Below are 16,187 nucleotides of genomic sequence, written 5' to 3' on the forward strand. Positions count from 1 at the left end.
GATTCCTCATCCTAGATTGTACCTTCCATTAATTCACACTCTACCCTGTCAATTGCTCACCTTATTTTGTTATCTTTATTGCTTTCAATTAGTTAGTTAATTATCAAAAACCCAAACATTTATCCAACCCTTTAAACAATTAGATCATTCTAGGTAGATTTGCTAGTTATAATCAATAGTTTTTGTGGTTCGATCTCGTGCTTAGCACAATATTACTTGTTGCGATAGGATACACTTGTCCTATTAAATGCTATATATTTTACGAGCATCAATGCTATATATTTTACGAGCATCAATGCTCGTTTAGATATTGAATTGAAGAACAAGCGTGTTCGACAAAATATCTGTGAGACATTATGCGTTTGTTTATCTACAATTTTCCCCCATTTTAGTTTCTATTACTAAGGAAATGATTTTCAAATACTTGTCCATGAATCTACATCCAATTCTCCCATTGGAGAGCAAATTTTCTGTTCAGAAAAACAGAGGAACTTCGTATGCAAAAGTACACTGCAGAAAAAACCTACCCAAAAACCTTCGTTCTCCTCGGCGTTCCAAGCTTCCTCCTGACTTTGGTGTTAATTTGTTCCTCAAAAAGCCATCCACTCGTATTCATCCCTCGCAATTGGATTCGATTCTAGATGATGAAGAAGGGGAGAATGTAGAAGAAGACAAATTTGAAGCAAAACATGGTAAAAATGGTGAGATTGTTTGGGAATCCGATGAAATTGAAGCTATTTCGTCTCTTTTCCAAGGAAGGATACCTCAAAAACCGGGCAAATTGGACAGAGAAAGACCTCTCCCTCTTCCACTTCCTTACAAGGTAAGACCCTTGGGACTTCCTTCTCCTAAACAATTCGTGAAAGATGTTTCTCCATGGATATCATCTTCTCGAGCATCTATATGTAAGCAAGTATACAAAAACCCTAGGTTTTTGATTAGTTTAGCAAAGCAGATTAAATCCCTTAATCCAGATCAAGATGTCTCTTTGGTTCTAGATGATTGTGCTCGCTTCTTGCGTAAACGGTCTTTGTCGTTAACCATTAAAGAGTTGGGTCATATGGGTCTTCCTGAGCGAGCTTTGCAGACCTTCTGTTGGGCTCAGAAACAACCACACCTTTTCCCTGATGATCACATTTTGGCTTCCACTGTTGAAGTTCTGTCAAGGAATCAAGACTTGAAAATGCCACTGGATTTGCACAAGTTCACTTCTTTGGCGAGTCGGGGTGTGATTGAAGCAATGATTAGGGGCTTCATTAGAGGTGGAAGCTTAAGCCTAGCTTGGAAAATTCTCTTGGCTTCTCAGCACAACAGAAGAATGTTAGACCCCAGCATTTACACAAAGCTGATACTGGAGCTTGGAAAGAATCCGGATAAGCACACTCTTGTTGTAGAGCTGTTGGATCAACTTGGGGAAAGAGAAGAATTGAATTTAAACCATCAGGATTGCACTGCTGTAATGAAAGTTTGCATCAGGCTTCGAAAATTCGAGTTGGTGGAGAGTTTATTCATTTGGTTTAAACAATCTGGGCGTGAGCCAAATGTGGTTATGTATACTACTCTGATCCACAACCGTTATTGCGAAGAGAAGTATAGGGAAGCATTGGCTGTGGTTTGGGAAATGGAGGGTTCAAATTGTTTGTTTGATCTCACCGCTTATCGGGTTGTTATAAAGCTTTTTGTTGCCTTGAATGATCTCTCAAGGGCTGTGAGATATTTTGCAAAACTCAAAGAGGCAGGTTTCTCTCCAACATATGACATATATAAGGATTTGATTTCAATTTACATGGTTTCTGGGAGGCTGGCCAAGTGCAAGGAGATTGCCAAAGAAGCTGAGATGGCAGGATTCATTCTGGATGAACAAATGAGATCGCAGTTGTTGCTACTTGAAAGAGCAACATAGTCCGCTTTCTCGCACATGTAAATGCAACTATCCATATTCATGAACTGTAAGACTATTCATGTATCTTCATTTCAATAGAAAGTCTGATATTATTTTGAAATTAAGCTCTTTTTACTTTGTTTGAAGCTGGTAGATCAGATTGTTTGTTGTGAACACCTAGAGTAAACCTTTAACCATTAAATGTATGCATAAATTTAGAGATAAGGTACAAATTTAACCCTATGGTTATTGGTGGAGAACATATTTGGATTCCATGTATACAACCGTGCAATGTTTGCACTAACATTTTGTAGATGCTATTTCAGATTCCATTAATGGCATATCCAAAAGAAGTCAATTTCCATTAATTTGATTTCATGTTTGCACCATCTAAGAGCCCTATGGCTATTGTGGCCGAACAAAATTAGACTCCACCTATGAAACCATGCAAATTTAACACTAACGTTTGGTTCCACATGGACGACAGTGGAGTTTAGGTGGTGTAAATTTGGAACGAAATTAACAGTAAGGCTTCTATTGGATTTGCGATTAATCGTCTGAAATTGCTCCATATACAAAACGTTCATGCTGAATAACCATGGAATTTATTGGTTGTTGTACTGTGCGTGGATCTAAATCCATTCTCCCTGAATAACCAAGGAATTTTGTATTCTATCCCATAAATTTATTTGCAATAACTTTCTCATGAAATCAGTGGATTGAACATTGGTAAATTTAAAATAATGATATTAGAACTTCAATTAACATTTTGATCTGTCAACCTACATTGACAGAATACATCTATGGTACTAACATATGCTCTCATTGGCGGACAGAGGTTTCACCCTGGGACGGGGATGCTGCAATTGCACCCCCAAACAGACCCTCTTCCCTGGATCCGCCATTGTTAGCTCTCTCAATGAAATTTATTAAGTTTTTGAGATACAATAATTCACAGTCTGCTCCTTCCACTCATCATCTTCAATTCAAGATATGTTTCATAAAAGCTTACTTCTCCATTTGCTCTTACTGCCAACCCAATAATGCTTCTTGTACCGCAATTTCCCTGTAAAACCAGACAAACAATTAGAAACTTGATAAAGATGCCATTACTTTCGCATGTAATAGAACAAATCACATACCAGGGGAGTGTCTACTTGTACAAATATGGAGCTTAGGCTGTATTCCCAATCAAGAGAACAAATACCAGGCAACCTGCTTTTCTCAGCTTTAACTGTATCTCTCATTAGCTTCTTTATCATCTCTTTGATAGGTATTTCGCCGTCGCCATACTTATCAAGCTGATCCTTAAAATTCAGCTTCAAACGCTGTGCCTGAATGAAAGGACAAAAGATGAATACCGTTGTGCCTGTAATGGGTTTCCAGAGAAGAAAGAATTGTTCTGTAAATTGTAACCTTAGGCCAGGGAAAGTCGAGCTTTGCATTGGAAAGAACATGAATGCCAGGGGAAACCTCTTGAATGTCAATGGCTTCACCTTTTGGTCTGTTGGAGATGTATACCATGGTGTTGGATGAAATATCAGCCAATATCAAGTTAAATCCATTGTACTGATGAGCCTCTTTCACCAGTGTTCCTGCAAATTCTTTTGGACTCTTCGAACTCTATCATGTTGCAGAGAAAACAATAAGTCAATAACATAAAAATGGGATTAAGGTACAATTCTGCTCCTATTGTTTTTCTTTTAGAGTGTGCTATTTAGCTGTTCGAAGGGTTACGATATTGCTCTCAATGTGTAAACACAAAACCAGTATTACCATTTATATGTAGATAGTGGCAGACGGAGGGGAGTGCACGTTGTCTGTTGCACTCCCGGCCAGTGGAATCTGTCCTAGAAGGGCCTCAATATTGCTCTCAATATGTAAACACTATACCAATCATTACCATTTATATAAGGGAGGGGAGTGCACGGTCCGTTGTATTGGCATTTTGAAATATGAGAGGTTAATATCTTCTAGAAGTGAAATATGAGAGGTTAATATCTTCTAGAGGTTAATTTTTAAGGTAATATGAAAGAATTTATGCTTTCTGAATTTAGAGTTTTTTTCTGGGAATTACCTGCAAAATGGTTCACTGGAATCCACCCTAGGAGGGATGGTTCCAGGCGTCCCTCCCCTTGAAAAGAGTATGGGAATGCTGCAAAATCTGCAATTGCATTGCACCCCAGACCCTCTTCCCTTGCTCTGCCATTGTATGTTGAGAGGGATATATGTCCGCTCAGACTGTTAAGAGATGCTATTTACCTCCAAGAAATGAACAGGAAGTTCTCCTCTGCTTTTTGCCTCGGGAAGGCTATGGAGCTCCAAAACATTGGTAAGAGAAGCTACTCTGCCAGACCTTGAACAGGCCAACCATGTTCCTCCTGCTACACTATCTTTCCCTCCTAATATGTCACAGCCATCCCACCATGCCACTGCTTCTGATGGCCTGTACACAGCGGAGCCAGAACAAAATACTCGGGGGCTTAATAGACGAAATATGTTAAAAACTACAGAATGTTTTTCACTACCCATCAGCAACAAATATTTTCATCACAGATTCTATATAAAGTGATATTACAGACGGAATTGATACATTTAGCAATGAAATTCCATCGCTAATTCAAAGGAATTGTGCATGGATGCATTCTTTTTAAACCGTTTTTCAGAACCCATAATTGCAAAACTTGCCTGTTGTGATATTCATCTCTGTTTTGCAGGAGAAGCAAAGGATAGAGGGGGTGAGCCTGCCAAACAAATGCAGCTATGCACATTTTCTCAACACAAATCAATCTCTGGAAAATGTTACAAAGAAATGAACTTTGTTATAAAGAGAAAAAGGTTAGTGACATGACAACAACTGTTTTTGCAGGTCTTTCTCTTTAATGCTGCCTACTATATCTAGTAATTAATCTCAAAAGGGAATTTATTTAAAATAATCTGCTAATTTTTGCTAGAAAACTATCTGAACATTCAGTAGAAGTACAGCAAAACAATGGCTACTGACCTGATATAGGAAAGGTTGAAGCTTGATCTCTGTGGTTTTATAGCAAAATGGTCGGGTAAACTACAGTCATGGCCCTCTCACCTTAGGCTTTACTTATCTTCAAAACCGGACATAAAAATTCTAAACTCGCCTTTTACTAACATAAAAGACCTTAACCTTTAATCATTTCAATAGTAGGTAACCCTCTCTTGCAGAGCTGATGAAAATGATATTCTAAGAAAATTTAATACTTGAACCTTTTGATTTTTAGGTCGTTTATGTGTTGTTTGGTTAGGAGAGAGAAAGTTGTGAAAATGGTGATTTGGAAAATAAAAAACGGTGGTTACATGAGAATTTTTTTTCTAAACAACTTTAATTTTTTGAATTTTCTATTTTGAGGTCGTCATCCGTCATTTTGAAGTCGTTTTATTTTTATAAAAGGCTTTTATGTTAGAAAAAAGCAAAGTTTAGGGATTTTTTTTCATGTCCGATTTTGAATGTAAGGGCCATAAAGAAAGTAAGATCTAATTGAGGGGGCATGAGTATAATTTACCCCAACATGGTGGGCTATTGGGTTTGCTAAAAAGATTGTAAAGTTTCTAGATTTTATCCATAATCATTTCCAGTAGGTCCTTATAATTTAAGAACTTGAATATTGTAAATTTATGGTATGACTAAAATTTGCAAAATGAGATAAAGAAGAAAAAGATTATCTATCTTGTATGATTGATCATTTATTAAAGCTACAATTGTAGTATTTTTTTTAAAGCAGCTTTCCGAGTTTTCTCAGCTTTTAAGGAATGTTGTTTTGCATTTACCAAACACTGCTTTTAGCTGTGAAAATTGCTTTTATGGTCTGCAAAAGCAATGCCAAACGGGGCCTTAAAGTGACATATGCCCCTAAAGTGGTTACAATAATCCATTAGTCACTCTGAACTTGTTTAAAGTGTACACATTATAACTTGTTGAAATCTCTAGTTCATGAGACTAACAAGATATCCTTTCAGGGATCAATCGGTTTTTCTGGCCAATTTCAACGCCTCTTGATGTATTAAGCCATTATAAAACAATCAGATATTAGGCCTAGAGTTTGTGTTTAAGATCAATTTCAAGCATGTTTTTAATAATTATGGCTACCGGTTTTGATCACATGGACCTTAATGACCATGTAGTAAAAAAGGTAAAGTAAAAAAAAAAAATCTTGTGCTTTCATGTTTTGTTAAAACAGATACTTCTATCGGGATATTGAAGAACAAACTCACCAAGTGTTCGACAAATGAGATCACAGTTGTATACTACTCTGATCCATAGCCGTTATTGCGAAGAGAAGTATAGGGAAGCATTGGCTGTGGCTTGGGAAATGGAGGGTTCAAATTGTTTGTTTGATCTCACTGCTTATCGGGTTGTTATAAAGCTTTTCGTTGCCTTGAATGATCTCTCAAGGGCTGTGAGATATTTTGCAAAACTCAAAGAGGCAGGTTTCTCTCCAACATATGACATATATAAGGATTTGATTTCAATTTACATGGTTTCTGGGAGGCTGGCCAAGTGCAAGGAGATTGCCAAAGAAGCTGAGATGGCAGGATTCGTTCTGGACGAACAAATGAGATCACAGTTGTTGCTACTTGAAAGAGCAACATAGTCCGCTTTCTCGCATATCTAAATGCAACTATCCATATTCATGAACTGTAAGACTATTCATGTATCTTCATTTCAATAGAAAGTCTGATATTATTTTGAAATTAAGCTCTTTTTACTTTGTTTGAAGCTGGTAGATCAGATTGTTTGTTGTGAACACCTAGAGTAAACCTTTAACCATTAAAATCCTGTTATTATCTGGCTGAAGGGATTAGAATGAAGTTGCAGGATAGGACCTTATCTTCGAATCCAATGGTGGTTAACTGGTCATCGTTGTGGAAACTTGATGTCCCGTCTAAAATCCATCATTTTCTATGGGAACTTTTGAAAAACAAACTACCCTGTTATGTGAATTTACAAGGGCGTGGCGTTATGGTGGAAACGATTTGTCAGGGCTGCGGTTTTGCAAGAGAGGATACCGAGCATGCTCTACTAAAATGCCCCGATGTGAAGGACCTGTGGCGACAACTGCCCTTACCGTCACGGCTAGACAAGGTCCCTGTTGCTGATATGTGGTCTCTGTTTACATTTATTCTGAAAAATTGCAATGTGCAGGGACAACAGATGGCGGTAATTGCTTTGTGGTGGGTGTGGTATAGAAGGAACAATTTACTCTACAAAGGGAAAACCATACCAGTGCAGATTGTGTTGTCAAAGATTATGACTTTCCAGGCAGAATGGAGTGCTCGGGAAAGAGATAGTGTGGAGCTGCATAGAACGCATTTGGGACAGCAGCAGGTGAACACGAGATCTGGCGTGCGTTGGATTGCTCCACCACTTGGAACTTACAAGCTTAATTGTGATGCAGCCTGGAACTCAAGCACTGGACAGACGAGAATTGGAATAATTGCTCGAGATGGGGTCGGGCAGATTATGGTTTCTGCAGGTATACCAGTTACTGATTGCAGTTCCGCTGAAGAGGCTGAACTTATGGCAGTTCTTGAGTGTGCAAAGCTTGCCCGTGATTTTTTCCTTAGCCCTATCATCAAGGGACAGATTCCACAATCTAGTCTCTCCTTTATGTACTCTGATGTTATATTTGTGAGCCGTGCTTTCTCCTCATGTGTGTTCCAGTTTACTCCTCGGGAGGGAGATAGTGTGGCTCATGCTTTAGCTAGGTGGGCAAAAGATCTTGATTCTTCAATTATCCTTATGGAGGATTGTTCAGCTAGTATCTGGTCTTTAGTTTGTAATGACTGTGCGGGTTTATTTCTTTAATTATATTCTATCAGTTTTTTATTAAAAAAAAAAGGTACAAATTTAACCATATGGTTATTGGTGAAGAACATATTTGAATTCCATGTATACAACCGTGCAATGTTTGCAAGAACATTTTGTAGTTCAGATTCCATTAATGGCGTATCCAACAGAAGTCAATTTCCATTAATTTGATTTCATGTTTGCACCATCTAAGAGCCCTATGGCTATTGTGGCCGAACAAAATTAGACTCCACCTATTAAACCATGCAAATTTAACACTAACGTTTGGTTCCACATGGATGGCAGTGGAGTTTAGGTGGTGTAAATTTGGAGCGAAATTAACAGTAAGGCTTCTATTGGATTTGCGATTAATAGTCTGAAATTGCTCCATATACAAAACGTTCATGCTGAATAACCATGGAATTTATACGTTGTTGTACTGTATGTGGAGTCTAAATCCATTCTCCCTGAATAACCATGGAATTTTGTATTCTATCCCATAAATTTATTTGCAATAACTTTCTTATGGAATCAGTGGATTGAACTTTGGTAAATTTAAGAAAAAGTCACTGATGTTGATATTTCAGCATAGGTTTCTTTATTGATATAATATAATGATATTAGGACTTCAATTAACATTTTGATCTGTCAACATACATTGACAGAATACATCTACGGTACTAACATATGCTCTCATTGGCGGACAGAGGTTTCACCCTGGGACGAATATGCTGCAATCTATGAAGCACGGATACTTCAACATGCATGCGTGATACGTATCCAATACGTTTCGGATACGGAAACTCCCGGAAACTTCTAGGAAACATTTCGGGACCGTATCCGTAATATTCAAAAGTTGGATATCCATATCTGTCTGGGGAACCCGTTTCCCAGACAAAAAACGATTGCATTTCACTTCAGAAAAAACAGAGGTAAACAGAGCAATTATGGTGCAGCAATATTTGAAGGGAAAACGAGCAGAAATATCCAAAGGAGTATGTGGATCTTTATGTGCAGCAATAAATCTTAGGTAAGCCAAAAGACAGTGAGGAAAACTTTAGATGAACCGGAGCTAGAATCCCTACTTGTTTATCTTTTTTTCTCCGAATGTTTTTTTGACATCATTTATATTTCATGTATCTAATAGTTATGGTTAGATAAGAGTTTCATAATTTCTTTTATATGTATTTATTTAGTTATATTACAAAAATTCAAATATAAAAATATATTTTTAATATTTATAAATGTGCCCTAATATTTTTGATATTTACACGTTTCCCCCACATTTCCGTGTCCTATGTTTTATAGAAAAGACGTTTCCCGTGTCCGTGTCCGTGTCGGATACCGTACGGGCAACATAGGCTGCAATTGCACCCACAAACAGACCCTCTTCCCTGGATCCGCCATTGTTAGCTCTCTCAATGAAATTTATTAAGTTTTTGAGATACAATAATTCACAGTCTGCTCCTTCCACTCATTATCTTCAAGATATGTTTCATAAAAGCTTACTTCTCCATTTGCTCTTACTGCCAATCCAGTAATGCTTCTTGTACCATAACGTCCCTGTAAAACCAGGCAAACCAATTAGAAACTTGAGAAAGATGCCATTACTTCTGCATATAATAGCACAAATCACGTATCCAACATACATACCAGCGGGGTATCTACTTGTACAAATATGGAACTTACGCTGTATTCCCAATCACGAGAACGAATACCAGGCAACCTGTTTTTCTCAGCTTTAACTGTATCTCTCATTACCATCTTTACCATCTTTTTGACAGGTATTTCGCTGGCGCCATATTTATCAAGCTGATCCTTAAAATTCAGCTTCAAACGCTCTGCCTGAATGAAAGGACAAAAGATGAATACCGTACGGTTTTTCAGAGAAGAAAGAATTGTTCGGTAAATTGTAACCTTAGGCCAGGGAGAGTCGAGCTTTGCATTGGAAAGAACATGAATGCCAGGGGAAACCTCTTGAATGTCAATGGCTTCACCTTTTGGTCTGTTGGAGATGTATACCATGGTGTTGGATGAAATATCAGCCAATATCAAGTTGAATCCGTTGTACTGATGAGCCTCTTTCACCAGTGTTTCTGCAAATTCTTTTGGACTCTTCGAACTCTATCATGATGCAGAGAAAACAATGAAGTCAATAACATTAAAACCGGATTAAGGTACAATTCTGCTCCTAAAGTTTTTCTTTTAGAGGGTGCAATTTAGCTGTTAGAAGGGTTACGATATTGCTCTCAATATGTAAACACAAAACCAACATTACCATAGCGGCAGATGGAGGGGAGTGCAAGTGGTCTGTTGCACTCCCAGCCAGTGGAATCTACCCTAGAAGGGGTTGCGATGTTTCTCTTTTGGACGAGTAATTTAGCAGTTAGAAGGGTCTCAATATTTCCCTCAACATGTACAATCTTACACTATACCATTATTATCAATTATATGTCGAAAGTGGTGGAGGCCCAACCACTAGAATCCACTCTAGGTTGGGTGGTTTCAAGAGGTCCTCTGCCTAGGAAGATAGTCGGGGGTGCAATCTTTCTTTTTCTGAATAAGTAATTTAGCCGTTAGAAGGGGGCTCGATACTGCTCTCTATAACATGTAAACAATATACCAATATTAGCATTTATATGTCGATAGTGGTGGATGGAAGGGAGTGCACGTGGTCCGTTGCACTACCCGGTCACTGGAATCTATCCTAGAAGGGTGGTTCCATGCGGCTCTTCTCTCCGCCTGGATATAGGATCGGAGTTGTAATATTTCTTTTTTAACAGAGTAATTTAGCTGTTAGTTAGAAGGGCTCAATATTGCTCTCAACATGTACACTAAACCAATATTACCATTTATATGCAAGGGAGGGGAGCAATGACAATGACTATGAGGAGGATGATGACAATGACTACAATGATGATGATGATGGTGACAACGATGGTTGCACCTGCGCCTGTGGCTGCATTGGCGCCTACGACGATGCTGTGACTACGACAATGATGATGTCCAAGACTATGAATAAACAGGTAACTTGTTCATACATGGAGTCTAAATCTATGCTCCCTATAATTTATTCATTTTAGGGTTAAATTCTCTTTTTGGTTAAATTTTTTGGTCAAATTCTTGTGTTTTTCATTTGAAGCTTACTTGCTTGCTTTGTATTTTCTTTCCCTTATTTGCATATTGGATTAAATCAAAAAATCTTTTAACAACACAGATAATTATGATTAACTCTTTCTCTTTCTACAGAGTCTTGATGCACCCTAGGGTGGGGTGGTTCCAAGAGGCCCTCCGCCTGGGAAGATGGTCAGGGTGCAATATTTTTTTTTTTGAACAAGTAATTTATCCATTTGAAGGGACTCAATATTGCTCTCAAAATGTAAACAGTTATACCAATCAATCATTACCATTTATATGTCGAAAGTGGCAGAGGGAGGGGAGTGTACAGTCCATTGTACTCTCGGCCACTGGAATCCACCTTAGGAGGGATGGTTCCAGGCAGCCCTCCCCCTGAAAAGAGAGTCTGGGAATGATGCAAAGCTTGCCATTGCAATGCACCCCAAACCCTCTTCCCCGGCTCCGCCACTGTATGTCGAAAGGAATATGTGCAATCAGATTTTTAAGGGCTTATTTTTTTGCCCCAAACCAGACAGAAATTATCTTTACCTCCAAGAAAAGAACAGGAAGTTCTCCTCTGCTTTTTGCATCAGGAAGGCTATGGAGCTCCGAAACATTGGTAAGAAAAGCTACTCTGCCAGACCTTGAACAGGCCAGCCATGTTCCTCCTGCTACACTATCTTTCCCTCCTAATATGTCACTGCCATCCCACCATGCCACTACTTCTGTTGGCCTGTACACAGCGGAGCCAGAACAAAATACTCGGGGGCTTAATAGACGAAAATATGTTAAACACTACAGAATGTTTTTCACTGACCACCAGCAACAAATATTTTCATCATAGATTCTATATAGAGTGAAATTACCGATGGAATTTATACATTTAGCAATGAAATTCCATCACTAATTCTAATTACTTTCAACTGAGTCGGGCTCCGCGACCCCAGTCCCTCCACCCCTGCCTGTATATGCACATGCAACACAAGAACATAGCTTATTCAAAGGAATTGGGCATGGATAGATTCTTTTTAAACCGTTTTTCGGAACCCATAATTGCAAAACTTGCCTGTTGTGATATTCATCTCTGTTTTGCAGGAGAAGCAAAGGATAGAGAGGGTAAGCCTGCCAAACAAATGCAGCTATGCACATTTTCTCAACACAAATCAATCTCTGGAAAATGTTACAAAGAAATGAACTTTGTTATAAAGAGAAAAAGGTTAGTGACATGACATCAACTATTTTTGCAGGCCTTTCGCTTTAAGGCGGCCTAAAAAAAGGGCGGCCCGGTCGCACTACGCGTCCCCGCTGAGCGAGGGTCCGGGGAGGGGTCCCACCACAAGGGTGTCCTGGGGGCAAGCCTTCCCCTGCCAATTTATTTGGCAAGAGGCCGCTCCTAAGACTCGAACCCGTGACCTCTTGGACTGGCCTTTCGCTTTAAGGCGGCCTACTATATCTGATAATTATTCTCAAAAGGGAATTTATCAAATATTTTAAAAACTGGACCGGACATCAAACCGGCTTCGTAACTGGGTCAGAGTTCAATGGATTCAACCAGTTAACTCCGTTTGGTTAAACTAGACATCATAAATAATATATATATACAAATTAATTGGAGAAATTAAAACTAATACTCGAGTTCTTATATTAAGTACAAGATCTTCAATTCACATTTGGACACTGTATTGTGACTCCACGCAATAGTTAAAATAGTGGGACCTAGTAGGTCCAATGTTACACGTGTCAAAAATATGTATGTGAGGTCCTTCATTTGACCTCCTAATAAGTTGCCCAACAACACAGATATGAAAATAAAAAGAAAATTGCTTTCCATTGACAACCACTATAGGATGTTTTTCAATAAGTAGGAAATTATTCTTTTTGTAAGGATAAAATCTCATTAGCACAACAATAAAAGGAAGAACAAACAGAATCCTAATAAGGGCAACAACTCAGCACAACCCACAACCCAGCATAAACGATTTTCAGCAAAATTAAAATCAGAAAAACACATAAAAAATTTGTAGCAGAGGAAACATTACGCAGAGCCAGAACAGAAGCAGTCTTAGAAAAGAAAAACACCATGCAACAACAAAAAGGAAAGGATTGAAGGAAGAAAGAGATCGGGGAAGAGCCGCCACAATCGTCGGTGATGCCGGAGGAGGAAGAAAGAGATCGGGGAAGAGCAGCTACAATCGTCGGTGATGCAGGAGGAGGAAGAAAGAGCTCGTTGTCGACGATGTAGTAGATGCAATGATTCGTCGGATCTTGATGATTGGAAGTCGATTTGAAGATTTAGGGATTTAGGGAAATTTTTTTGAAACAAGGAAGAAAGAAACAGAGATCGAGAAATTGGGAATAATGAAACCCAAAAAATTTGAAACTGATTTAGATTTCTTTAGGGGTAAATTACACACATGCCACTGAACTTTACACATTTTAATATTATAGTCACTGAACTTTACATTTTTTTAACACTGGTAGACACTCAATTTTAACTAACTCCTCAAAATGACCGTTAACGATCTCAAAATGAAAATATTCAAGAATTAACGTTGTTCAGAACAACATTTACCATGGAACCATATTTTTTATTTTTCAAAATCACATTTTTTAGAGTTTTCTCTCTCTAAAAATTTACTTTCCCTCTCTTAATCAAATAACACCTAAATAACCTCAAAACGAAATTTTTCAAGAATTAAAGCCTTAGAATATTATAACTCTTCGAATTTTTTATTTTGAGGCCGTCAACGGTCATTTTGAGTTGTTGAATGACCACCGATGTTAAAAAGTGTAAAGTTCGGTGACCATACTGTTAAAAATTGAAGTTCAGTGGTCATAATATTAAAATGGTAAAGTTCAGTGGCCATGTGTATAATTTACCCATTTCTTTAGTTAAATCAGTTTTTGCAAGAAAACCGGGTTCAGTCCGGGTCACCGGGTTAATACTGGTTTGCCGGTCTGACCCGAGTCACATGGGGTCAATGGATTTGACTCCAAATATGTATAACCAGACCGGATATCTGGCTGGTTTCCGGTCGAACTAGTTCAACCGGCCAGTCCGGTTTTCAAAACCATGGAATTTATCTAATTTTGGCTAGAAAACTATCTGAAAATTCAGTAAAAGTACAGCAAAACAATGGCTACTTACCTGATATAGGAAAGGTTGAAGCTTTATCTCTTACCTTCAAAATCGGACATAAAAATTCTAAAATCGCCTTTTACTAACATAAAAGCCCTTAACCTTTAATCACTTCAATAGTAGGTAACCCCTCGCTTGTGGAGCTGATAGAAATGATACTCTAAGCAAATTTAATGCTTTAGCCTTTTGATTTTTAGGTGTTTACGTGTTATTTGATTAGGAGAAACAATGAAATTTTGTTCTAAACAACTTCAATTCTTTGACTTCCATTATGAGATCGTTTTATTTTTATAAAACACTTCTACATTAGAAAAAAGGCAAACTTAGGTGATTTTTATGTCCGATTTTGAATATAAGGGCCATAAAAAAGTAAGACCTAAATTGAGGGGGCGCAGGAGTATAATTTAGGGTCAAATACATGAATATTATAATTAAGTATAAAATTACAAGTAAGTCATATCACCAAACTTAATTCTTAATATGTCATTATTTTCTATATATTATGATTTTACACCATAATTTAAAAATTCTAGACTCCAATTCATAAATTATAAACTCTAAAAAATATATTCTAGACCTCTAATTTATAAATTCTAATCCTTAAAATATATTAAAAGTACTGATTTTAATAATTTGATATAATCTAAAATTATAACTTGATATAGTTGTAAATTGATTATAAAAGATGAATTTCTGTGTAATTTTCCCTATAATTTACCCAACAACATGGTGGGCTATTGGGTTTGCTGAAAAGATTGTAAAGTTTCTAGATTTTATCCATAATCATTTCTAGTAGGTCCTTATAATTTAAGGACTTCAATATTGTAAATTTATGGTATGACTAAAATTTGCAAAATGAGATAAAGAAGAAAAAGATTATCTTATATGATTGATCATTTATTAAAGCTACAATTGTAGCATTTTTTGAAAGCAGTTTTCCGAGTTTTCTCAGCTTTTAAGGAAAACTGTTATATTTACCAAACGTTGTTTTTAGCGAAAAACTGTTTTTATAGTCTGCGAAAGCAATGCCAAGCGGGGCCTTAAAATGGCATATGCCCCTTGAAGTGGTTACAATAATGCATTAGTTATTCTGAACTTATCTAAAGTGATACATATTATAACTTATCGAAATCTCTAGTTTAAGAGACTAACAAAATACCCTTTTGGGGGTCAATCGGTTTTTCTGGTCAAGTTCAACGCCCTTTGATGTATTTAAGCCATTTTTAAAGTAAAAAACAATAAGATATTAGGCTTAAAGTTTATATTTAACATCAATTTGATGCATGTTTTTAATAATTATAGCTACATTGTAACTTAATTTAACTAAAATCTAATTTAAAAAATGACAGTCTAATTAGAAAAGGATAAAGTAAAAAAAAAAACCGTGCTTTCATGTTTTGTCAAATACGTACATGTGGATTTTTTTTTGTCCAAACGAGGACTGAGGTTCTTTTTTTGCGATCAGGAGATCACTGAGGTTTTTTCGCTTTGCTAAAAACAATTATCTCAAAATTTAAATGAGTGTTGATCATCTCAAAATTGAAAAATTCAAAGACCTGATGATATTCTAAGCAACTTTAATCCTTCAACTTTTTAATTCTGAGGTCATTTAAGAGTTGTTTGGTAAACTGAGAAAATGAATGTTTAGAGAGAAAGTTCTGAAAATGATGATTTTGGAAAATAAAAAATTTGGATTTATAGTAAATATGATACCAAACAATTTTAATTCTTGGAATTCTCCATTTTGAGATCGTTGACATTCATTTTTATAGTATGAAACTAAAATATTATCGGTTTTAACAAAACGAAAACCTCAATTTCTGTGAGGACAAATGGTGAAAATGGTGATTTGGAAAATAAAATAAGGGATAGTTACATGAGAAATTTTGTTCTAAATAACTTTAATTTTTTGAATTTTCTATTTTGAGATAGTAATTGGTCATTTTGAAATCGTTTTATTTTTATAAAAGACTTTTATGTTTTAAAAAAAACAAAGTTTAGGGATTTTTTATTGGGTAAATTACACCCATGGCCACTGAACTTTACCTACTTTCACATTATGGCCACTGAACTTCATTTCTTCCCGGTATGGCCACTGAACTTTACACTTTTTAACACCGGTGGCCACTTAACATCTCATAATGACCGTTGACGGCTAAAAATAAAAAATCCAAAGCTTTAATGATATTCTAAGGAACTTTAATTCTTGAAAATTTTCGTTTTGAGGT

The 16,187-nt window shown here is 36.9% G+C and overlaps 2 protein-coding genes and 1 pseudogene across 12 annotated transcripts; 1 reads left to right on the forward strand and 2 right to left on the reverse strand.

The window, feature by feature from the left end:
- The first annotated feature begins 299 nt into the window (after nucleotides 1-299).
- LOC136201220 (pentatricopeptide repeat-containing protein At2g01860-like) lies at nucleotides 300-7,647 on the forward strand. Of its 7 annotated transcripts, none has more exons than XM_065991837.1 (5): nucleotides 300-1,949; nucleotides 3,156-3,557; nucleotides 4,600-4,720; nucleotides 6,094-7,241; nucleotides 7,312-7,647. In XM_065991837.1, the coding sequence occupies exon 1, from the start codon at nucleotides 410-412 to the stop codon at nucleotides 1,901-1,903; it is 1,494 nt and encodes a 497-aa protein (XP_065847909.1). In that variant the 5' UTR covers nucleotides 300-409; the 3' UTR covers nucleotides 1,904-1,949; nucleotides 3,156-3,557; nucleotides 4,600-4,720; nucleotides 6,094-7,241; nucleotides 7,312-7,647. The 7 variants fall into 7 exon arrangements, with proteins under 7 accessions (XP_065847909.1, XP_065847910.1, XP_065847911.1 ...); XM_065991838.1 differs by having other exon boundaries at nucleotides 6,094-6,553; nucleotides 6,712-7,647; XM_065991839.1 differs by having other exon boundaries at nucleotides 6,094-6,553; nucleotides 6,732-7,647.
- Nucleotides 2,613-4,703, reverse strand: LOC136201221 (uncharacterized; annotated as a pseudogene).
- A 1,272-nt stretch (nucleotides 7,648-8,919) lies between the features above and the next one.
- LOC136235413 (uncharacterized) lies at nucleotides 8,920-13,189 on the reverse strand. 5 transcript variants are annotated; one of them, XM_066025075.1, is made up of 6 exons: nucleotides 12,900-13,189; nucleotides 11,887-11,990; nucleotides 11,370-11,553; nucleotides 9,621-9,827; nucleotides 9,393-9,548; nucleotides 8,920-9,266 (listed from the first exon to the last, which is right to left on the reverse strand). In XM_066025075.1, exons 1-6 carry the CDS (start codon nucleotides 12,900-12,902, stop codon nucleotides 9,135-9,137), a joined length of 786 nt encoding a protein of 261 aa, XP_065881147.1. In that variant the 5' UTR covers nucleotides 12,903-13,189; the 3' UTR covers nucleotides 8,920-9,134. The 5 variants fall into 5 exon arrangements, with proteins under 5 accessions (XP_065881147.1, XP_065881145.1, XP_065881146.1 ...); XM_066025073.1 differs by having other exon boundaries at nucleotides 9,357-9,548; nucleotides 12,900-13,188; XM_066025074.1 differs by having other exon boundaries at nucleotides 9,357-9,548; nucleotides 12,860-13,188.
- Nucleotides 13,190-16,187: the final 2,998 nt, after the last annotated feature.

Source organism: Euphorbia lathyris, chromosome 7 (assembly GCF_963576675.1).
Source record: "Euphorbia lathyris chromosome 7, ddEupLath1.1, whole genome shotgun sequence".
Lineage (NCBI taxonomy): Eukaryota > Viridiplantae > Streptophyta > Magnoliopsida > Malpighiales > Euphorbiaceae > Euphorbia > Euphorbia lathyris.